General features: G+C 37.1%; 1 protein-coding gene across 4 annotated transcripts in view; it reads left to right on the forward strand.

Moving 5' to 3' along the window:
• LOC117005088 (nipped-B-like protein) overlaps nt 1-24,016 on the forward strand; it is a 174,179-nt gene that overhangs the window by 101,417 nt on the left and 48,746 nt on the right. For all 4 annotated transcript variants that reach the window (XM_033076350.2, XM_033076349.2, XM_033076347.1 and 1 more), the window contains 2 exons: nt 4,712-6,214; nt 22,911-23,093. In XM_033076350.2, the coding sequence (XP_032932241.1) occupies nt 4,712-6,214; nt 22,911-23,093 (1,686 nt within the window). The remainder of the gene's footprint in view (nt 1-4,711; nt 6,215-22,910; nt 23,094-24,016) is intronic.

Genomic DNA, 24,016 nt, shown 5'->3' on the forward strand with positions numbered 1-24,016 from the left:
AAACTTGTGGTTCCTGTAATACTTTGTTTCTTGCACCACAGTGACCCATTTAATTTCACAGAATATCTCTGCTATTTTTTGGAATAAGATCATTTATCATCTTGCTCTGAGTACCAAGGTACTGCCTTTTGGTGAGCATATTGCAATATAAAGAGAATGTCCATGCAAATTTGCCAAGACAAATCAGTGCACACATAGGAGAACAACTGAGATCAGGCTGTACTCTGAACAGTCATAAATTTGTTCAAGTAGTTGAACAAAATGTAGATACATTTTTGATGTATCTGTGTTCTTGGGAGGCAGGGAAATGGGAGGAGTGAATAATATTTCTGAAAAGAAAAGAATCTGAGAACAACAAACTTGGATACCTGATCTATAATATAGTCAGAAAGCTCTTCTGTGGCTCACTACATATTCCTTCTATTACAAAAATTGCTGTAAAGAGTGAAGCAAAAAGATCCCGATCACATTTAATCGCTCTCAACAGCATGTGAGCCTACCTGTTCAGAACTGTGGCAAGCTCTGAACCTATGTCTGCAGGATTTGAAAGAAAAATGTTAGTCTGATATTTTTTCAAACTCCTAGATCCTGATAATAAATTCTGTTGTCTACGGAATTAAGTGGAAGAAGCTTGGATACTGATGTCTTGAAGAGTATGAAGAATATTTGAATGGATATTGTAAAGTTCCTAAGTTCATCTGCTCATTGAGACCCTATGGGGTCTTGAGACTCATGCCTTAACAAGACAGATTTATGTAAACTTGCATATATTTGATTGTAAAATCGAAGACTTGAAGACATCTGTTTTCAGAGGTTACTCTCCTCACTTCTCTGATACTCTATTGATTATTCTCATATAGTTCAAAGTGAGTTCAGAATTTGATAAAGCCCAATGGTGTTTTTCACCTTTCATATTTCTGCAGATATGATGGCAACCAAAAAAGTATTTGCACCCATTCAGTGGAGTTTTTCCATTATGCACAATGAAGATAGTGGTACTATGTACTCATCCTACCTTTAATGCACTAGTTCAACCTGATATTTTCATAGAATATCCTGAGCTGGAAGGGACCCACAAGAATCAAGTCCAACTTCTGGCCCTGCACAGGACACTCCAGCAATCCAACCCTGTTCCTAAGAGTGTTGTCCAAATGCACCTTGAGCTCTGGCAGCCTTGGGGCTATGACCACTGCTTTGGGGAGCCTGTTCCAGTGCCCAACCACCCTCCATGTGAAGAACCTTTTCCTAATATCCAACCTAAACCTCCCCTGACACAGTTCCAGCTGTTCCCTCGAGTCCTGTCATTGGTCACCAGAGAACAGAGCTCAATGCCTGTCCCTCTGCTGCCCCTCAGGAGGAAGCTGAAGACCCTGGTAAGGTCTTCTTCAGGCTGAATGAGCCAAGTGACCTCAGATGCTCCTCATACAGCTTCCCCTCAAGCCCTTCACCACCCTCATGCCCTCCTTTGGATGCTCTCCAATAGCATAATGTCTTCCTTATACTGTGGTGCCCAAAACTTCTCCCAGTAGTCAAGGTGAGGTCACACTAGTGCAGAGCAGGGTGGGACAATCCCCTCCCTCGACCAGCTGATGCACCCCAAGGACATGGTTGGCCCTCCTGGCTGCCAGGGCACCGCTGACTCATATTCAACTGGCCATCAACCAGGACCCTCAGGTCCCTTCCCACAGCTGCTCTCCAGCATCTCATTCCCCAGTCTGTCCATACATCCAGGGTTGCCCCATCCCAGGTGTAGAATCCAGCAGTTGCCCTTGTTGAACTTCATATGGTTGATGATTGCCCAGCACCTTCATTTGTCTGGGTCTCTCTGCAGGGCGTCTCTGCCTTTGAGGGAGTCAACAAGTCCTCCTAGTTTTGCATTGTTGGCAAACTTGCTTCTTTTCATATATTTGGGTCAGCTTTTTTGTCCTAGGTCCAGAACTCTCATAGAGGCAAAACTGTCATTATTAAGTCTAGTTCTGAAGACCACCCTCAAGATGCACTGGAAATATCAAGAAATCTGTGAATATTCTGTAACTCCATCTGCAATCACCTTGACATTTAGGAAAAGAAAACTTTGAAGGCACTCCTTTCTTCTCAGATAAGATATATCAACAGGTTGTGGTTATAACTTACTAAACATCAGTACTGAGCTGTCAAGAGAAGCAAAGAAGGTGCATCAAATGAGCTCTGTATTTAGGGTGTATGTGACAAATTATGATGCAATCATCTATTTATATGTTCTCAACTTACAATTTGACATTTTGGATGCTGATGAACAGCAGCATTTTGAGCCCATGGAAGTTCAAGAGAGAAAATTGGTCATATTTGAATTGTTTTGGTTGTTTAATCTTAGAGTCCTGAGCATGAGGGCTCTGAAAGGTGAGTTTTCGTTGATCTAGCTACACCACTTTAAGGCATCACATCTTACCATTTGCCTTGCTCCTATGGTAGGGGTGGGAGAAGGAAACCTTTGCTTGGTTCTTAGCTAGCTTGTTCAGTCTGGTTAGGTTAATGCAAACTGTCTTCACTAGTGCTGTAATCTGATGCACTAGACAATGAAACGCACTTGTAGAAATGTGAATGTGTGTTCCCCTCTGCTACAGGTGATAACCTCAGTTAAAGGGACAGGGCAGATAACTGGTAACAGTAATGTCTTAAAAGCTAGATCCACCATCAGAGCTTTACAGGACTTTTTCAGTGTGACTGACATTTCTAAATTAAAATGAAAAAATTGACTGACTTTTTCATAAGAACACAAGTTTATCAATTTGTGTTTCAAAACTTCAGCAGTTTTAATTGAGAAATAAGGTAGTGATATGTGTGTGTGTGTGTATGTATGTATATTAATGTATATATGTTTTTTAAAAATAATCAAATTTGAAATCTCTCCGTTTGGAAGCTTCTACTTCATGGTCATTCCTAAGACCTGATATGAAACTCAGTGAGGTCAAAGCCCTCTTAGTCACAGGGAGAAAAATATTTTTTGTCATTGTATGAAGGTTTCAAAAAAACCCACATTTGTTTCAATAAGTAGTGTAAAGAAGTTGATCTAGATAAGCTCTCATATGAATCCAACAGTTTTTGTTGTTGTTGGACAGAAAAAAGAAAAACCGCCATGCTAAAAAGCTGCACTTTCAATTCATCAAATTTATTTTGGTTTACGTATCTATCATAAAGTTGGCAAGTGTTCCTACTTTGAATAGTTCCTTATTTGCAGTTGACTAGATTCTGCATGGAGTTTATTGTATTTGTCTTTATTGTCTTCCAGACATTAAATGTTACACATAATTTTGGAGTTTTAGGAAGTTAGAGATATACAAATAGTTTTGAGAATTGATGGAAAAAATCCACAAACCTGTTCACATCACTGGAGGTGACTATCTTACTACTTGTTACTGTGTTCTAATGTTAATTTTGGAGATGATCCTTAAAAATTTTAATTTTTCTGAATCCGAATCTTCTACAAGTATAGAGGAAATTAGAAGTCAGTTATAATTCTGGTTTACAATTTGAGAGGTTTGGGGTGTTTTTGTTAAGAGTTTAAGTCCTTCTTCCTTGATTGTATCCTCCTTAATTTTCCCCTGCTCCCAAAAGGAGAGCTGGCTCATTGCATCAGGTGAAAAGGCACCACAAATCTAAGCACAAAATAAGTTATTTTTCTTATATTGTATTTTGATAGAATTTTCAACCTGTGTTTGGTCATTACTTAGACTTATAATCATATTCCCTGATTACAGAGCAAATATATATTTTTATTGACAAACTACAAAATGAGAATATAAGCCTTAGTGCAGGTAGGGCTTTTGCGTTTAATGGTAGAAATTAATTTTAGTTTAGAGTATTGTGTTGGTAATATAAATAGGTTGTATTTTAAATTGATATTTTCATGTGCTTCTCATTTCTATGAATTCTACCAAATTACAGGAGGGGGTGGTTGACTTGCGTTCTATTTTTCTGTATTCTACTTTTAATTATTTTTTTTAAATGTAAACTGAAAGGATTATTGTAGAGTCAAGCTCTTGACACTACATAAAATTATCACTGAATTTTTTATTTCATCCATGAAAAGCATTATGGTTGCAAGGGGAAAATACTGAAGCTTTTAAGTGTGTAGTGGCACCCCCACTTATTCATATGTGATATGGTAGACTCCAACTCTTGATATAGTCCTTGTTTCAAAGAGAAGAATTAAGTGTTGGACTTATTTTATTAATTTTTTGTTCATTGTTCATGTGTTCCCTGGCTACAATATATGCAAAGCCCAACTGAATCAAGTAGGGAGAAGTTCTGTCTTAATCATTGCAGATCCTTGCATAGTTCGTGTATAATGAACCAGGCTTAATCTGCAAAAGAGAATCTTTTATAGTAGTATTCCTCAAAACTTGCTTCAACTGTAAATGATATTTTTGGCCATTATTGCAGTTTCTTTATTAGATGGTTCTCTTGGGAATTGTACAGGAACTGATTTCATATGTCTCGAAGATGTTTTTAATGATTAATTGGCACATGTGGTAGATTAATAATGAACACATTAAAAAAGTATTAGAGAAATTCTATTCTTGCTTTTAAATTCAATAGGTTTTGTTGTTTGTATGCATATACATGTGGAGGAGGATTAATTGGTGGGGGTAGAGGGGAATGGACATTTTTGCTTGGTCATTTGCCTATTTCTAATATATAGCATTTGTGATTTTTCTCTTTTAATTTGTAGATAAGCCTCTGAAGAAGCGAAAACAAGAAAACAAACCACAGGAGGTTGGAGGTGCTACTGGAGGAAATAAAGCAGCTTCTCAGGAGACAAGTTCTGCAGGAAATGGGGCAAGGCCAGCGCTGATGGTTAGTATTGATCTGCAGCAAGCAGGAAGAGCAGACTCTCAGGCAACAGTAACTCAGGATTTGGACATTATTAAAAAACCTGAAGAAATTAAGCAGTATAATGACATGTTTGTGTGTGTTCCCCAAGAAGACACTGTTGGAGTTCTTAAATTTAAACCTGAAAACCATCCTGAGATTTTTAGGAAAATGTCAAACTTTGGGGGTCAAAACACAGATATCCAGCAAAATGAAAACAGACAAATGGAATTTCAGCAAAATGTGAGCAGGCAGTTGGAAAGTAAACAGAATGAGAAGAAACAGGTAGAAGCTAAATGTGAAAGCAAGCATGAAAGCAGACAAATGGAAGTTAAACAAAATGAGAACAGACAAACAGAATCAAAACAAAACCAGAGCAGGCAAATGGAGATGAAACAAAATGAGGGAAAACAAAATAATGGCAAACAGGAAATAAGGCAGAGGCCTGAAATACCGAAACAGAAGAATGAAGGCAGGCCTGAAATGCCAAAACATAGACATGATAACAGGAGGGACTCAAGTAAACCATTACCAGATAAGAAAATAGAAGTATCTAGGCATAAACAAGATGTGAAATCTGATCCTTCAAGGATAAAATCTGAAAGTAGACCTGATCCAACAAAACAGAGGCCTGATGGGCGCTCAGTTTCTGATACACCAAGGCGTGACCATGATAGCCTCAAACAAAGATCAGAGGACAGGGAGGAGTCGGAGAGATACAGAGGAGATCCATCCAAGATCAGAAGACCTGAATATTTGAGATCCTCAAACAAAAATGAACATGATTCTAAACATGGTATTAAATCTGATGGTTCAAAACCCGAGAAATTTGCAAGGAAACATAGACATGAATCTAGTGAATCAAGGGAAAGGTTTTCTTCTGGGGATCAGAAATCAAGACCTGACAGCCCTCGCATTAAACAGGAAGGTAGAGGAGATTCTAGTAAATCAAGACCTGATAAACCTGGCTTTAAATCACAAAACAGCAAGGATGAACAAAGGACAGATGGTAATAAGAGTAAGGTAAATAGTAATAAAGCACATGCTGACAATAAAGCAGAGTTTCCCAGTTATTTGTTGGGGGCAAGATCTGGTGCATTGAAACATTTTGTCATTCCAAAAATCAAGCGTGATAAAGATGTCAATGTCACTCAGGAATCAAGGAAAACTGAATTTAAAGGTGAACAGGACAAAGTAGAGAAGATTGGGCTAGTTGAAGATCTAAATAAAGGAGCCAAGCCTGTAGTTGTCCTTCAAAAACTTTCACTGGATGACGTGCAGAAATTTATTAAGGATAGAGAAGATAAATCAAGGGGCTCTTGTTTTAAACCTAGCAAGAACAAGTCATCCAAATCTAATAAAGGTAAGTTGATTTTTTTTATTGCTAATTGCATTATATTTGTATACTCCTGTTCTTTTAGATTTGCTACTCCTATGGTTAGAAATTAAACACAAATGTTTGATAGTTTATACTCTAGCTTATATGGTGATTTTGGGGAACAAAGGGAAATTTGTCTATGGGATTGTGGTTATTGGAAATCTTGCTACAGGATAACTAAAAAGATTTGTTTATTCCAATGCAAGTTCCTAATGTGGGAACACTTAAATAGTCTTAAAATGTACTTCAGTTACATGAGTTTAATCTTGTAATTTATTTAGTTAAACATAACTATATGAATGATTAGGTGTGTCTGTATAAGGGAATGGTACTACTGTAACTAAGTTGTTGTAGCTGAGATGTTGTGAAATACTACGTATAGAAGCCCTAAGGTTCTTTTATGTTTTTATTTGGAAATGAAATGTGCTTTTTCTAAGGGATATTTTTACATTATGAGATAAGAAGGCAGTTACAAAGCCTCATCTGCCTCTTACACTATAAACACAACTCTATTGGGAAGCCTCCATACTTTAGGCTGTGTGACAATAAGATTATTAAAAAGTTCTATCTTTAGGAGAATTCAGATAGTGTTGTCTTTGTGGTTCAGTGTATGTGGAAAGAGGGAACGTAAACAGTTGACTGGCATTATCAAATTAGTCATATAAACAGGAATTCATTCATAACAGATCATAGGTTTGATATTTGATTGTCTCTTCTGCAATTTTGACGCTTTTTTCCTCTTGGTGCTATAATTTTAGTTTCTTTGGTTTCAGACTGAAGTAGATAATTTCACATTGTGAAATCAATATTACTACCTGGTCAGGGTTCTTTTTTATTTTTTAGCATTTAGATTTCTTATGTAGTTATGTTTATAGAGCTGTCATATCTCAAAAGTAGGCAGATAAAGTGCCAGAGGAGAGGATTTTAACTGTATTTAGGATTATTTATGAATGCAGTTCTGGGTATATCATTGCTCATTAATTTGAGAATAAAATGTTTTCTTAAAAAATTTATCTGATAAGAACTGATTTAGAAATCTTTGTGAATGTATAGCTATGTTTATGTGCATGTGTACTGAGTTGATATCTGTATGATGAATTTATTTTGCTATGTCTGTTCTCTACTAACTTGATTGTATTGACCCTTAAAGACTTAACAATTCAGCATGAGTATTGCTTATTTGTAAAATCTTAGCCTTCTTGTTAAATGTTTTTATTCTGAAAATATGAACATTTCCCTGCTTCCTTTTTGATATTCAGAACAGGCAAAGTTTCCAGTTCTAACAATAACAGGAATCTAGAGTCAGACAGAAAATTTTGACATCTTTGCTGTCAGCTTAGTCTAAAGATTTTGGATGAAAGTTTTATGTTTATTATAAGGCATATGGAAAACTTTCTGACGGAATTCAGTTCCTAAGGATAGACTTTGAAATCACACAATTCTATGTGCAGAAAACTGGTGAATTTAGAGCCCTTAGAGCTATATACATTGTATGTATGCTTTCTAAAATGTTTCTGAAGTAAGCTTTTTTGTAGTCTATATTATATGTGGTTATTTATACAGTATATTTTAGTAATGCGTAAAGGTTTTATTGACTCTAATCCAGTTGGCATGACTCTACTAGCAGTGTCACACATGAGCAATGCATTAATTTTAAATTCAGGTTTATAGCTTTTCTGCAGTGCTTTTGTGTATTTTGTGTTTTATGAAGTCATTTATTTCTTAAATATTTTGAAATAACTTGGGACATAGTTTCCAAGGGAAATAAAAGTTTGAATCTGATATCAGTCTCTTGGCTATTGTATCTAGAATAAGATTCTTACAATTATACTAGAAATAAGTTTCATGGAAAGAATAACTATGATTCTCTTACAAATCAAGTTTTGAGTGTTCATCTATGCAGATTTTGTAGAAAGTGTCTGAACTTCAGATTTTTCATGTGTATTTTTAGTTTTATATTTTTTTGCCCAACTTCCTGGTAACCTACTTTCTAGGATATAATTAGGTGAATTCCAGTGTTCATAATTTAGGGTTCATAATTCCTAAAGATATCTCTTAATAAGCCAAGGTCTATTTGTCAATAACTGATATAGAAAATATTCATGTCATTTCCTCAACATCCTCACTCCAATTGAGAGAAATGGCATCCAGTTTTACTCCATGCCATTTTTACTTATAACTGTTTTACTACACTAGAAGATGAAATTTTCATAAACATTATTTAGGTCATCATATATTTCTTAATAGTTTGTAGGAAATCTTTTCTAGGGATTCTTTTTTGCATCATTATTCCCTTTCTTCTTGCATCCCTCCTATTCCATGTAGCTTAGTATATTTTGCTTTATCTTTCCTTCTTTCAACTCCATGTATTTCTTGTCCTTTGTTTCTCCTTCCTCATCCTTCCCCAAGAAAATATGTTCTGGCTTTGTCCCATACAACATAATTGCTGTGATTTATCTGAAATCCAGTTTAAACTAAGATTAGTTCAGGTAGTTCAAAAGCCATTTAAATAGTTATTCTGTCTTAAGGGACTAATGCCCACTGATTACAAAACTCAGTAAAATTGACTTATTTAAAGCTAAAATTAATGCTACATATACCAAAAGTCGATATAACTTGTTACATTGTTTCAGTAAAATTTAAATTTTAAAGTCATCCTGTTATTGTGCACATGAATAAGCCTTGCATTATACTGTAAAAAAAACAAGTAGCATTTTAAGCAAATTTTATATACAGTTTGAAAGTTTGTTAGGCTATTATATGACTGGAATAGCTGTTGTATGCGATCATTAAGACTGAACCATCCCAACAACCCCTTTTGGCATTTGCAAGAAACAAGCAACATTTTTTACTCTCTCCTGATCTTTGAGCATTTTTCTGAAAGATGCACTCTAGATCAGAGGAAAGTTATAGAAGTTTTTTTCACAGTATTTTTGTTAAGGGGTCTTATGCTGAATTTTTACGGCCTGTTTTTTGCAGGTGAGAATGAATTATAGCACTTTTTTTTGCTTCCAGTTTTAACATCTGTGAATGCCATTTATCCTGGTTTTAATGTAAATGTAAGTTGTTGAGGATTGCATTAAAACTCTCCCATCGAGTTTGTGCCTACAATGAAGAGGTCATATTTGCTATGCTTTTGTTTGAGAGCTTCAACGAATACCTTCTCTGCTTCTTATAGCTATACTGATCAACTTTCTTGAGATTAAACATGTTACCAGCTTTACAGTTCATAAGATAATTTAGGTTAGAAAAGGTCTCTAAGATCATCAAGTCCAACTGTTAACCCATCACTGCCAGGTCCACCACTAAACCATGTCCTCAAGATCCACATCTACACATCTTGCAAATCCCTCCAGGGATGATGACTATACCACTGCCCTGGGCATCCTTTTCCAGTGTTTGATAACACTTTCTGTGAAGAAATTTTTCCAAATATCCAATCTAAACCTCCCCTGGTACAACGTGAGGCCATTTCTTCTTGTCCTATTGCTTGTTCCCTGGGAGAAGAGCCCAACCCCCACCTTGCTCCACCCTTCTTTCAGGGAGTTGTACAGAGTGAGAAGGTCCTCCCTGAGCCTCCTTTTCTCCAGGCTAAACACCCCCAGCTCTATCAGCCACTTCTTGTGCTCCAGACCCAGCTCCATTGCCCTTCTCTGGATTTGCTCCAGCACCTCAATGTCTTTCTTGTAGTGAGGAGCCCAAACTGGACACAGCACTCGAGGTGTGGCCTCACCAGTGCCGAGTACAGAGGGACAAGCACTTCTCTGGTCCTGCTGGTCACACCATTTCTGATCCAAGCCAGGATGCCATTGGCCTTTCTGCCCACCTAGGCACACACACTGGCTCATGTTCAGCTGCTGTCGTTCAGCACCCCCAGGTCCTTTTCCTTGTGGGCAGCTTTCCAGCCACTCTGCCCCAGCCTGGAGCTGCATGGGGTTGTTGTGACCCAAGGGCAGGACCTGGCCCTTGTCCTTGTTGAACCTCATACAGTTGGCCTTGTTCCATTGCTCCAACCCATCCAGATCCCTCTGCAGAGCCTTCCTGCCCTCCAGTACATCAACACTTCCAACCCAACTTGGTGCCCTCTGCAAACTTACTGAGGGGGCACTTGATCCCTTTCTCCAGGTCATCAATAAAGATATTAAAAAGGGCTGGCCCCAATACTGAGCTTTGGGGAACTCCATGGATGACTGGCTGCCAATTGGATGCAGCTCCATTCCCCACCACTCTTTGGGCCTGGCCATCCAGACAGTTCCTAGCCCAGTGAAGACAGCACCTGTCCAACCCATGGGCTGCCAGCTTTTCCAGGACAGTGCTGTGGGAGACAGCATCAAAGGCTTTACTGAAGTCCAGGTAGACACAGCCACAGAGAATGAGAGAAAGAAGAGAATGAGAGAAAAATTTTACTGTGGTAAGGAGATGTGTGAGTTGGCTTATAATATATTTAAAGGATTAGCTTTCTAAAATAAGTACCACATATGCAATTGCAAATTTTAGTTCTAGGACAAATGAGTGTGTGTTTTTTAAGACTTGAGAAGAAACACCTTTTGAATTTTCAAATATTACCTAAAAAGTCTTCATTGTTAAAAAAATAATAAAGTGATAGTTTCACTGCAGAATATAATGCTGAATGCTACTTCTTCTTTGTGTTGATTGTTATTCTAGGATTTAATTTTCTGTACAGAGCAGAACTTTAAACACAGGTATTTGTTTAGCACTACAAGTCTCTCTGTTCTCTGCTGCTGGAATCTGAAATATGAGTGAAGATTTACCATTTCTTCAAAGGTCCTCTTCATATTTTTTCAAGTGCAGCTAAAAAATTTACTGCTGCTTAATCATCTTTACATCACAGGGTTGAAACAGTGCTTTAAGATATTTCTTTGTTTTGTACTTGTGTGTTTGGGTTTTTTTTAAATTCTAGATTACTTTTTCAGAGCCTATAATACCTATAATTTGTAGTCAGTGGCAGGCTGTAGCACTGCAAAGTTCCATGGTATTTGTGTAATGTGATGGTCCATCTTTGAGTTCTAGTACTGCTGAAAAGTCTCACTTGTGAAGCAGAGTAACCAGTTAGGACTCATCTTTTAGATAGGAGTGACAAGAAAGGTTCAGTGAGCAAACTTCTGATGCTTCTCACAGTCCTCTGGACAGCACAGCTTAGCTACTCACCAACACCTTTTGGTGCAGCTGAAAACTAGACAAAAAAGGCATGTAAATAAATTTTAAACATTTACTTAAATCCTTCATGTGTAGGACTTTACAAAGACAAAATTGACAAAACTTTGAGAAAAATATCCTATGGATATTAACTCATCAAGAAAACTTTAGAGTTCAACTCAAATTTATTTGCAAAATAACAATCTATTGATGCTGAAAGAGGCATACTGTTGTACTTACTGAAATCAGTGGGGCAAGCAGCTGTGCTACTAGGAAATAACTGGAATAAAAGCATATTTCCTGGAAGTCAGATTGCTTACTACAGATTGTCCTTTTGTAAAGATAACCATTGGGAAAGTCCTAATTCCACAAATCTGAAAATTGGAATCACTCTTAGAGTTCCTGGTAACAACTGCATTTGCATTTGGGAGGGCCAGAGTAATAAGTCACTAGGCATCTTGAAAGTGCATAAATTACCACATGCATCAAGCATGTTAAAACATTCTCTGAAGTTCTCTAGTAAATTATGCCACATTTCAGAAAAGTAAAGGATATATTTAATGTTTTACAGCTGAAGTCTTTAAAGCTTCCCTTAAACTAAAAATTTAACTGAATTTGTAGAATAAACACTTTCATGAGAATTATACAATTTTCCTGATTTTCCTCTTTTCTGAGATATTGGTGACTACCTCTTTTCAACTTAACTAGGCTAGAAGAGAAACTGGCTGTTCCTCGTGACACTAGAACTATTTAAAGATATGTTGGGTTTTCAAAGGATCCATTTTAATATACTGTTTGTTCACTTAGCTCTATTTTTTTTCTCCTTTCTGGAATGAATAGGTTCATGGTTTGAAAAATATCTGAGGCATAAATATATATATATATATATATATATATATATATATATGTAAATAACATCAGTTAACTCCAATAGTCTGGGAAGATCTTGGTTTTCTAGCATGGATTGTTCCTACTTGGAGGGATTTTTTTCAGTATGGTGCATCTCTTCTATTCCAAAAAGTGTGCTAGGATGTGTGGGCATTGTACATTCTCTCTAGGGCCTTTGGCTTTGATGTTAATTTTCCAGAAGTAGATGTTAGATAAACTGATATCAGGTAGACAGGACAGAAGGAATTCAGCAGTTGCACACTGGAGTCCTTTCTTGTGTTGATCTGTTACCAGTACAATAGGAGACATTTTCGGCACACTGCTTTGCCTGGAAGTTGCTTGAGTTATTTCCTATTTTTGTCTTTGCCACTAAGGTAAATGTTTTGATTCTTGCGCTCACAGTTGTTCTTAAGTCATCTCTTGATACTAAGAGTGAAATTTACTTCTTGCACATCTACTTCTTAGCAGCAACAGTAAACTTGACCAAATCTGATAATTTCACTGTTCTTTGGTTCATCTGAAATGTTATTTGTTTGCAGATTTAGGAGTGCATTGTTTAACTAGTTCACTTTTGAAAAATTATTTTGGTGCATGTAAGTGATAGAAATTTATTACCTAATTTGTCAGAGCAATTTATTGAAAGTCTGAAACTGCCTTTGGTTCATGGGTATAAATGATTGATCAGGTTCCTCTTATTTTTGGGAAAAGCTGAAGCTATTTTGCATAATTTATTTTTGCAACAATGAATTGCAATATGTAAAAATGTGGGCCAGGAATTTGTTTGATATTACAATATGCAGTGTTGACTTGTTTATGTCATGTTTATCTAAATATGGATGTTATTTCTTGGCATATGTGCAGGGATATGTGATCAAAATTTTTGTTTTTGATTTTCTTCTAGACAAAGGGTAAATTTGGCAAAATACAAATAAGGGAAACCCTCACATTTACTTCTGGTAAATGAACTTTTCTGTTACTCGACATTTTCAACCATTTTAAGTGGCTGTTTCGGTGTAGGAATATTTAAACTATTTAATTGAAATTTGCGATTTATTTTTGCTTCATGGTAATATTACCAATGAATGGAAAAGAAAAAGATGAGACCTTTTTTGTTCTTCAAATTACCAAATTGTTGTTTGCATCAAATAAAGGTTACTTAAATATGCATATTGTTTAATTACCTTTTGAGTATTTCCTGTAGTATTTTATATTAAAAGCTCAAATATCAGCATTTTTTTGTTCTTGTTGTTAATGTAATTAAGTTACAGTAATTTCACGATTACAAGCTGCACCTGATTATAAGCCGCAGCTCCGGTTGTCAGCAACATTTAGGTCTTTGTCCATATATAAGCCGCACAGGATTATAAGCCGCACTTTCGTTTGCAGCGAGGATCCACGTGCAACTTTCACAAAGTTGCCAATTAGTAACAGAATTGCGTGATCACGGGGTTTACTGGCTCGGCCCCGCTCAGGCCGGCCGCCAGGGAGCAGCCCTGGCCCCGCTTGCCGCTGCCGCTAGGAACCGGGAGAGCGGTGTGCCTGGCCGGTGCTGCCGGGAAGTAGGAGAGTGGCGCACCCGGCCGCTGCTGCCGGGAAGCGGGGGAGCGGCGTCTCCGACCACTGCCCCCAGGAAGCAGGGGTGTGGCGTGCCCGGCCACTGCTGCCGCCGCGCTTTTCAGGGCCGTGGAGCGCCGCCACTGCTGCACCTCCCGGGGCCGGGCAGCGCCGCTGCTACCCTGTTTCCTGGGGCCGGGGAGCGCCGCCACCGCCACACCTCCCAGGGCCGCGGAGCACTGCTGCGGTGCTCCCCAGGGCCGGGCAGTGCCGCTGCACCCTCCAGGGCTGGGCAGCGCTGCTGCTGCGCCACGGCTGGCCCTGCCGCCCGGGGCCGGGTGGGCTCCGGCTCAGGGCTGCTGCGAACTCGGACTTCCGGGTTGGGAAATTTCCAAAATTTGTTCATATATTGGCCGCTCCTGAGTGTAAGCTGCACTTTGGGTTAGGAGCAAAATTTTAGTCAAAATGGTGCGGCTTATAATCGTGAAATTACTGTACTTTGAAGAAGTAAAACAAGAGTACCTTCATGTGATATTTTCAGTGATAAAGTGTGAGAATCTTTCCATGATAGAGCACGGTAAAAGCAGATGATGTGCCTATAGTCACAAAACAGATATAAATAATGGAATTTGTTTTGCTTGTTCTCTTTAAAGACCTTGGTTGTATTATATTGATTATATAGGAGTTTGATGAGAAGAAAAACTGAGGTTTGATTTGATTATATTTAATGAAGATCTCTTTCCTTAGGTGAGGCCCCATGGCTCAGTTTTTAAATTAGTCAGAATACACGGTTGGGAAAATGCATCAGTCATAAATTTCAGATTACAAGCATTAATAGTAGATTCATAAAAGTGAAGTTCTTTGTGCAGCACTGCATTTATTTAAATTGTTTATCTTGCTCCATTTTACTCTGAGTACTGCTATATTTTTTGTGAAGTATCTTGCAAAACTACTCTAGCCTTTTATCAATTTTTATAAAGATGAGAAGTAAAGGGATAGCAATAAGGAATAAAATAACTCGTGACTATAGTTGCTGCAGAAATCAGATAGCTTGAGGAAATCATTGATATCAATGTAAAGTGAGTTTATGCTTCTTGGCATCTTTGGAGAATATGTATTGGGTATATTCCTTGATCTTTGGATCCTTCAGGGTGCTCTTTGGAAATATCTTCCCTCTGTCAAAAATTTCTTTCTTCTAAGAGTACTTTGTGCAATTGAAAAATCCTTTCTGAATCTGTGCTGCTTAGCTATGGATAATGATGACATCTACATCATGGAATTACAGAATCACAGAATCACTAGGTTAGAAGAGACCTTCGAGATCATAGAGTTCAACCCATGTGCTAACACTGCAACTAAACCATGGCACTGAGTGCCCCATCCAGTCTTTTTTTAGACACATTCAATTTCTGTGTCCAGATTCTTCTCTGACCCACCAACCTGCCTGTGTCCCATTTCTTAAAGTCAGAGCTAAGGACTGTAATATAACCAGAGAGCTCAAACCTCTCCTTTTGCTTATCTCAAGCCTTAGAGCTTTTCCTTTGTGCCAGTATTAGGATAGATGAGGAAAAATTATTTTGAAAGATGTGTTCAAGCAGGTTCTATGAAATGATATAGGATATACTTCTGAACAGTACTTCTCTCCCGCCTGCCAGGGGATGCACCTGCCATACCTTCCACACCTTCCACACCTTCCACAGACCTTAAGGCAGAGAATGGGAAAAAGTAAATGCATGACTACTCAGATTATTTTCATCAGTATTCATCTTGATGGTGTGTTTCAGCTGATGATATGGTATTGAGATAAAAGTGTAACTTCTGTTTTATGAGCAGATGTACTTTCCTCATGCCTTAAATTCCATTTTGATAAAAGGATAGTGTTTTCCCTGTGTTTCCCCTTCTGTTCTTCAAACTCTCTGGGGCACAGAATTATTTGGAGTATTGTGATGCTAGTGAGCAGGGAACTCTGATCACCACGGACTGAGATGTAAAGATGTAATGGAGCATTTTAAGGGAGAGCATGATGGAAAGGATGTACAGTAATTTCATGAGTATAAGCCGCACCCTTTTGACCAAAATTTTGGTCCCGACCTGGAAGTGCGTCTTATACTCCGGAGCGTCCAATATATTGACCAAGTTCTGAAATTTGCCAACCCGTAAGTGCAAGCCACGGGCCGAGTCGAGCTCGCGAATTGAGCACCTGCCAGTAAAACCCGCGATCGCGCGATTGTTACAAATTGGTCACTCTGTTGCACAGCGGGGGAAGGTGGGGGCTTCGTCCCGCTGGCGCCGCGGTGCGGGGGAAGGCGGGGGCTTCCGCCGGCCCTGCAGGGGGAGCGGAGCTCGCAAATTGAGCACCTTCCAGTAAAACCCGCGATCATGTGATTGTTACAAATTGGTTATTTTGTTGCGCGAGCATCCTCGCTGTGAACGAAAGTGCGGCTTATAATCAAGTGCGGCTTATACTTGTGAAATTACTGTAATTAAATTTGCCCACTAAGGGATAGCTGAAAATTTTCAGCTTTAACCAGTAAGCTATTCATCAATCACGTGTAGTCATGTGGCCCTTTGCACTGTACTGCCTGAGTGCTATACTGTAACAATACTTTACCATTTTTAAAGGGTGTTTATTTTCCAAACATCTTTATAAAGCAGGGAAGTGCTTTTATCCCCTCTTTTTTCCTTTAGTTTTTAATCTAAAATAGAACCTTATCTGCACAAGTGGTTGTAATAAAATTAAGCTGTGAGTCTGTGCTGTTGTAGTTACAATTATAGGGCCATCCAACAACAAGAAGGTGGTATTCTTGTTATGGAGTAAGAGTATATTTTATTTGATTTAGCAGAATTTGAAGGTTGGTTGAACTAATCCAGAAAGAAACTGCTTTCCTTCCTGTATATATGTCTGACACGGGACGTTTTATCAGTGTGGTTATAGTGATGACCCAAAATGACTTGAAAGAGTTAGTAACCTAGTCATCCATAAGGGAGGTAGACCTAAAACCACTGGAGCATCCTCTATCAAATGCTCAGAAAGGGCGTGTAAGGTGAGCTTGGTATCTAGAGAAGAACAGCAAGACTGGATATACTAAGCATTGGCAAAATAATAAGAGTCCAGTAAGCATATTTAATGTCTTCTGTGACTAAAAAGGAGTGAGGGGAGGGCAAAATTGAGCTGAAATATGTAAGTTGTATATGTGTATGTGTGTGTGTGTTTTTAATGCCAAAATGAAGATGTGTGGCAATTCATTAGTGTTGAAGTTCCAGAATGTGGGGAGTGGCTACACTTAAACTTCTAAACACTGAGACAATACGAAGTTAAGATTCATATCCACACTCCAAACAAGTGTCATTGTTCCTTCTTAAACCCTTGTGTGTTCTTTTCTATAATGTCTTGATATGTGGAAAAATTTGCACTTTAAAATAGGAGGTATAAATAGATTACAAATATGAAATTGTATTAACTGCAGCTTTGCTTATTACAAAGGATTAGCACACAGAAATAGAAAAGAGCATTTATGGAAAGTTAATTTATGCAAAATACTTCATTAACATAATAGTTTTTAAATGAACTTCAGGGGCAGTTTTTCTTAAAGCACGTGTTCATTTGTTGCAATAGATGTATGTGCAAACAGGAAATTTTGATCTCATGGTTATTTCAAAGTACAGTAATGTCATGATTATAAGCCGCACCTGATTATAAGCCACACTTCCAGGTGTCGGCAACTTTTAGTTCTTTGTCCATACATAAGCCACACCTGAATATAAGCCGCATGTCCAGGTGTCGGCAACTGTCTTGGGTTACAATACAGAGTGTGATAAAAGGTATCTATTCTATCACCATCTGTTGAGGGTGGGGGCAGTGATCCTTATCTCTGCGGGAGATATTCTGCTAACGGGCCATCCATTGAAACCAGGCGGGGCATTGTTCTTTATCTTTTCACAACCCATCCTTCCTCCAGCGAGTCATTTTCTGCCAATGGCCCATTGAGTCCCACTGTGTGACTGATAAAATTACTTCATCCCATTGGAAATTGCTCCAGCCAGGGGGAAGAGCCCAACATTTCTTACCAAGATAAAAACAGAGGTTTTGGGACACTAAGGTAGCCCCTTTCTCCACTGGACTCCAGAGGAAAACCAGATTTCTCCACATCACCACTGGACCTCCGGAGGGAAACTGCACCTTCTGCAGGACCACTGCTTTAACTGAATCACATCTGTCACTGCAAGAGGACTGCAACCACCATTTAATGGAACTGCTACCAACATCCTGCCTGATGGGGTGTCAGGTTGTACTCTGACTTTGTCAGGGTTTGGGGTTTGTTTCTTTGCAGTACTGTATTTCTATTTTAATTTCTCTAGTAAAGAACTGTTATTCCTAATTCCTATATCTTTGCCTGAGAGCCCCTTGATTTTGAAATTATAGTAATTTAGAGGGAGGGAGTTTACATTCTCCATTTCAAAGAGAAGCTCCTGCCTTTCTCAGCAGGCACTTGTCCTCCAAACTAAAACAGCATCTTTTCGTTCTTTGTCCATATATAAGCCGCACCTGATTATAAGCCGCACTTCCAGGTCGGACCAAAATTTCAGTCAAAATGGTGTGGCTTATAATCATGAAATTACTGTAATCATATAAGCAAACTTATATGGATTGTTTCCACTCTACTAACTATCTCTTATGGAAGTAGCAAATCAGAGTTTAGGTTTATAAATATTTTCAAATCTTGTGGACTTGTCAGTTAATAGGAAATTACAGCAAAATGTAAACCATACGTCTGCTTTCCATAGTTTGAAAAGCAAAATGAATCATTACTGAGAAGATTTGGTTTTGATTTTATGGCAGGAACAGCCTCTCTGATCCTGGAAAGCTGACCTAAGCATCATCCCCTTTTCCATAGCTACTTGTTTGAAGTTACCATAACAAGCCAGGTGAATCTAATATGAACGCACTAATTGTTGTGTCAAAGTATAGTTGTGCTTTCCATATTGAATGGATCTAATAAATGTCCAAAATAATGTTATGTTTTTTGGTGGGTTTTTTTAATGTTCAACCTCTCTTGAAGGCATTCTGGTGATGGGTACATCTGCCTGAATCAGGAAGATCTATTTGACTTCAAGGCAAAGTGATTTTGGATCATTCTAAAGATTAGATTTACATAAATATTAGCTAAAAACTGTACAAACTTGAAACCATCCATCAAGTTATGAACAAAAAGCAATGCTGAACTTTCAATTATATCTGTGCCTTGCCATTCTTTTTTTAAGCCATACATGAAGAAGGGAAATACTATATCCACTAGACATGTACAGAACTCATTTTACTGTACATTGCAAAACCCTTTGAAAAACTTCCCAGATTAAAACAGAATATGGGAGAAAGTTTACAGACCTCATTTTTAGCTGAGTTTCTCTGTCTGGTTTTTAGCTGTATTATAATTTCTCAAGGATTGCTTGGTGATCAACATGCATCTTGATGGTCAGTGGATATTCACTAACAGCTGAAGATTCTAGAATATCTTCTCTAAGAAATCTTTTTATAATAGCAATCAAATAAAACCAAGCATATGTTCTTCCTTCAGCAAGCAACTAGTAAGTCATGAACAGCATTGCATAGGTTTGGAAAAGCACTGAAGAAGTGGTTGCTCATGTATGTGGTTCTTTAATATGAACTGTTCCTACAGCTACTCTGTGATTCATCCTTCAGTTTCACTAATGTGGAGTTTATCAGCATTTTGATTCCTTACAGTGCAACAAATATTTGGTTGCGATGGCATTCTTTGTGGGGTTTGTTTGTTTATTTTAATAGTAGCAACAGCTTTGAGAGTATACTGAAGTCATGTCTGAAGAACACTGGTGCCTATAGTCCATTTCAGGCATACCATATATGCTGATCACGCACATTACAAAAACATTATTCTGTTGACAAGGAAAATTTTTCAGAAAGTAGAATAATGGGAAAGTAGGTACCAGTTCTTCTCAAACTTATCAAACAAATTGAAAAACCTAAGTTGATCATACATGTTTTTGTAGATGCTTTCAAATAATTTTGTGTTCTATTGCCTTTTAAATGTTTTTGAAAAATATTCTGTAAACTGAAAAGACATTAGTATGGGGTTTATAACCTAATGTTTGTTGCCATGTGACTGGATTCTTATGGGGAACTGGATATCTTAAGTATTTCTCTGTTACTCTGTACAAATAGTACATTTATCATAAAATATGGAGCTATGAAAATGGAATTTAGTAAGATGTTTCTAGTGAAGATTGGGTTGCCCTGACTCAAAATAACATAAGTAATAAAGTAAAATATTTTAAAAACCTTGACTGAAGTTTCACAGTCTATAATATCCCTGAAATTCTCCAGAAAGGATGGGGAGTCCTTTTCCATGTATTTCAGAATTGTTCATACATGTGCAGTCATGCTCAACTCCTGTGTACTGCACAAGTAAAACACGTTTTAGATTTGGTTATTTACAATACTCAGCAGCTAAGGAAACTGGGCATGCAGCAGACTCATTCCAGGGAGCAATGTGACAAAACACTATATAGACAGATTATGGACCTCTTTGCAATAATTTATTGTTCTCTTTTCTGCTATTCCCTTCTTTATTCAAGAAAGCTTTTCATATTCCCTAATGAAAGAAAAAGAGGGAAGCTTATACTGTCATCTAAAATATCTGTAACGGGAGAGAGTACAGTTCAAGCATTAGTTGAAATTATATTGGAGAACATAGAATAGTTAGAACTTTTGAAAAGGAAATAGTTATTTTTCCAACTATTTACAGTACTTTCATTTTTTATTTTTCATTTATGTATAGCTAACACTGTGGTAATTGACTTCTTTTTAAAGACTGAGTAGTGTTCTACGTCCAGAACAAAATCAATAAGGAAAGCAAGAATAGATATTCCTAGGAGGTATTAAAGTAGTAGCTTGTGATTTTTTACTTGTTTTGGTGAGTGGTTTTTTTGTGTTTTCTTACTTAAAATATATCACTTTTTATCTTACTGATATGTTCTTTGTGCACAGTATAAGGAAATTAAGAATTAATTCTGTTCTAACAGCTCCTCAAAATGTTTACAGTCTTAAAATTAAATCATGAAACATTTAAAACTGAATTTGAAATTGAATTGAATTAGAATTTGGTTATGGAACTCTTGCCAAGATCGGTATACAATCCATTACTGATTTGTTTCCTTTTCTTATTTCCTTTCCAAGAAATCTGTCTTACTAATTATTCTGTTTTTAAATTTACTTTTCATTGTAGACTAGGAGAGGCTTAAAGATATATTTGTAGAAAAATACTCCTGCTAGTGTAAGTACATCTAGCCCATCTAGCTTTTAAGCATCTGTATGAATCATAATGCAATTTTTGTTCCTTTACTTGCAGCTGGTTTTTGCAGTATATTTGGCCAGATTTCCTATAGGCTTTATGCTCTTGTGTATTGTCCCTCTGATTTCAATGAAATTACCAACAGTACATGGAGAATCCATGCTAAAATAACCCAGGATCTGAGGCCCACTAGCAATTTCACCTGTAGAAATTGTCTTGAACATGTATGTGCAAATTTTCCTCTAGTCTGAAGCTGAATGTATGCTAACTCTCTTCGGACATCACATAGGCATTCAAAGAGTATTAATGTAGGGATACCACTGCTCAGACATGGCTACGCAGCATCCAGATCAGACCTGGCTGGCATCCAGTCGGCTGCTGATGGCCACAGAGGAACTGATGTGTCCATGCTGACTTGTTTCTGCCTACCTTCAATCTAGTGCCCAGTCCACAAAGACTAATCATTTCAAAGCACCATGGTAAACCACATTGTGAAATGTTTTCTAGCATTTTTAAAAGCAATATTGTGAACATTTTATTGTTGGAAACGATTTTCTGTTATTCAGGCTCTTCTAATTCCCTTTAAAGTTGTTTAAAGTGGGGGAGGAACTAAACTTGGATTAGAAGATGGAATATTTGTCTAAAAATGAAAATAAATTTTAGAAAATTATGTTAGTGATATAGTTAATGTAATTAAGAAAGTGAATTATCATCCAGAAGATGATTTCTTGGAGAATTTGTGTGGATGTGTGTGTATAGCAATTGGCAGGTGATTTTCTCTCTATTTCTGATTTTCTCTCTATTTCTTGGAGAGAGAGGCACTTATAACAAAGGCATTTGTTCTGTTGTTGGAAAAAGGTTAACAGTTTAGTCCAATAATCTTGAAATCTGTGCAATAAGTTCTTTGATAAATAAATACATGAAACAAACCCCCAATAAATACTTTTGAATTAATTTGGTTTCCTTGTGTCACTTGTAAAATATTATGACTGTAAATTCCTTTATACTGACTATATGGGCCTAATCATAATTTCAAAATGTGCTGAGAATCATGTGATGATATCTAAGTATTTACCTCTCTGGAAAAGAAACTCGATGTGTTTCAGCTTGCTGTTTTTCTATATTAAATGAAAATATTTCATCTATGCTTTATAACAAAATCAAACAAAAATTTGGGTTGCATTATAAAACTACTAATAAGAGGTAAGAAAAAAAATCTGAAGCAGAGATTGAAATGTCAATGATTTTGTCTGTATTTAGGGATAAGACCCCAGAGATTCTGCCACAGTTTGTCTCTAACTGCTGGAAATAGGAAGATTACTGTCTTGAGTGCACTAAATAATTTGAATGAGAATAAACTGAACTGTTAATTAGGCATAATGAATTCTTAAATTGCATACGCTGTTAGAAAACCTGCTGAATTCCAAGAATGAAACAAAATAAGACTAAATTTTATGGAAATAGAGCAAGAATGTCTTTTTACAAAGGAAATTCACCAATTTGAATTTGTTTATATGCCTAACAAAATATTTTATTGAAGGAGATGTGTATGCAATGTATTATGTTAATTTCTAGTTACAGTGTGAACAGTAAATGCAACTTTAGAAAGGGCTGTCAAATACATCCAAGTATATCTCATTGCGCTAATATTTATTAGTGGACATACTTTGGCAGTTCCTGAGAAAAGACTGTAGTGTTGAGCCTTTATTATTATCTTCAGGTTCACATTTGTTCTTCTTACTCTTCACTAATAGGTAGCATAGATCAGTCAGTGTTAAAGGAATTACCTCCTGATCTCCTGGCAGAAATTGAATCCACCATGCCACTTTGTGAACGTGTGAAAATGAACAAGCGCAAACGTAGCACAGTTAATGAGAAACCAAAATATACTGAAATCAGTTCTGATGAAGACAATGACAGTGAAGAAGCTTTTGAATGTAAGTAGTACATATAAGCCCCAGTGGCTGTTGAAATTCTTATATGTGGAGTAAAATAAATTATGGAAAACTTTCACAGTAATTATATGCTTTAAGGGATTCTAGGTTCATTACATCCACTCAAGAGATCTGGTCATCTTTCTAAACAATTCATTGAGGACATCTGGGTTAAAACTAAATTATAATATTTCTCAAAAGATACTGTAAAACTGAATTCAGGTAAAACAAGACAATGATCAAGAGAATGAAAGATCTGTGACAAGTACATTGAATCGATTTGTAGTGTTACAGATATGTATTTCAGAATTCTTTTGGTTGTCTAAAACTGAACTTTAAAAATATGAAATAGTTATAGAAGATAAATTTCTTTGAGTATCTCATGGAGAAAGGTCATTTCATTAAATTAAATTATGAGAATTAAAAATTTATTAAATCTCATTCAATGAGCGATAACTGTTATTGCATAAATGTTTGGCAGAATTTAGAAGGAAATTGGATGTTTATGTTCTGAGTAGTCTTTATGAATAAAATTAATAGTAACTCCTGAAATATTATTAGTACTTACATTTTATTCATTTTTATGTGCTTGAAAATAACCTTTGTAGAGCAATAACTGATTGTGAATAGCTGTTCCTATGTTCTTGTTATTTGCCTTGCAGAGCCAGCACAACTCGAACGCATTCTATTTTGTTGCACAGCATTGATAAACTGATCAGTTTATATTTCTGCTGGAAAGCAATATTGGAAGTTACTTTTCTCATGGAGATATAGCTGGGGTCAGAATTTGTCCTACATAGCATAAATTGATACTGATTTTTTGTAAACTGTGGAGACAGATTTAATCTACCTCCACAAAATACTGCCTCATGGGGAAAAAGAATCAGTTGAAATGTGTAAAGTCTTTTCCCATAAACCCCCTACTT

Source organism: Catharus ustulatus, chromosome W (genome assembly GCF_009819885.2).
Source record: "Catharus ustulatus isolate bCatUst1 chromosome W, bCatUst1.pri.v2, whole genome shotgun sequence".
NCBI lineage: Eukaryota > Metazoa > Chordata > Aves > Passeriformes > Turdidae > Catharus > Catharus ustulatus.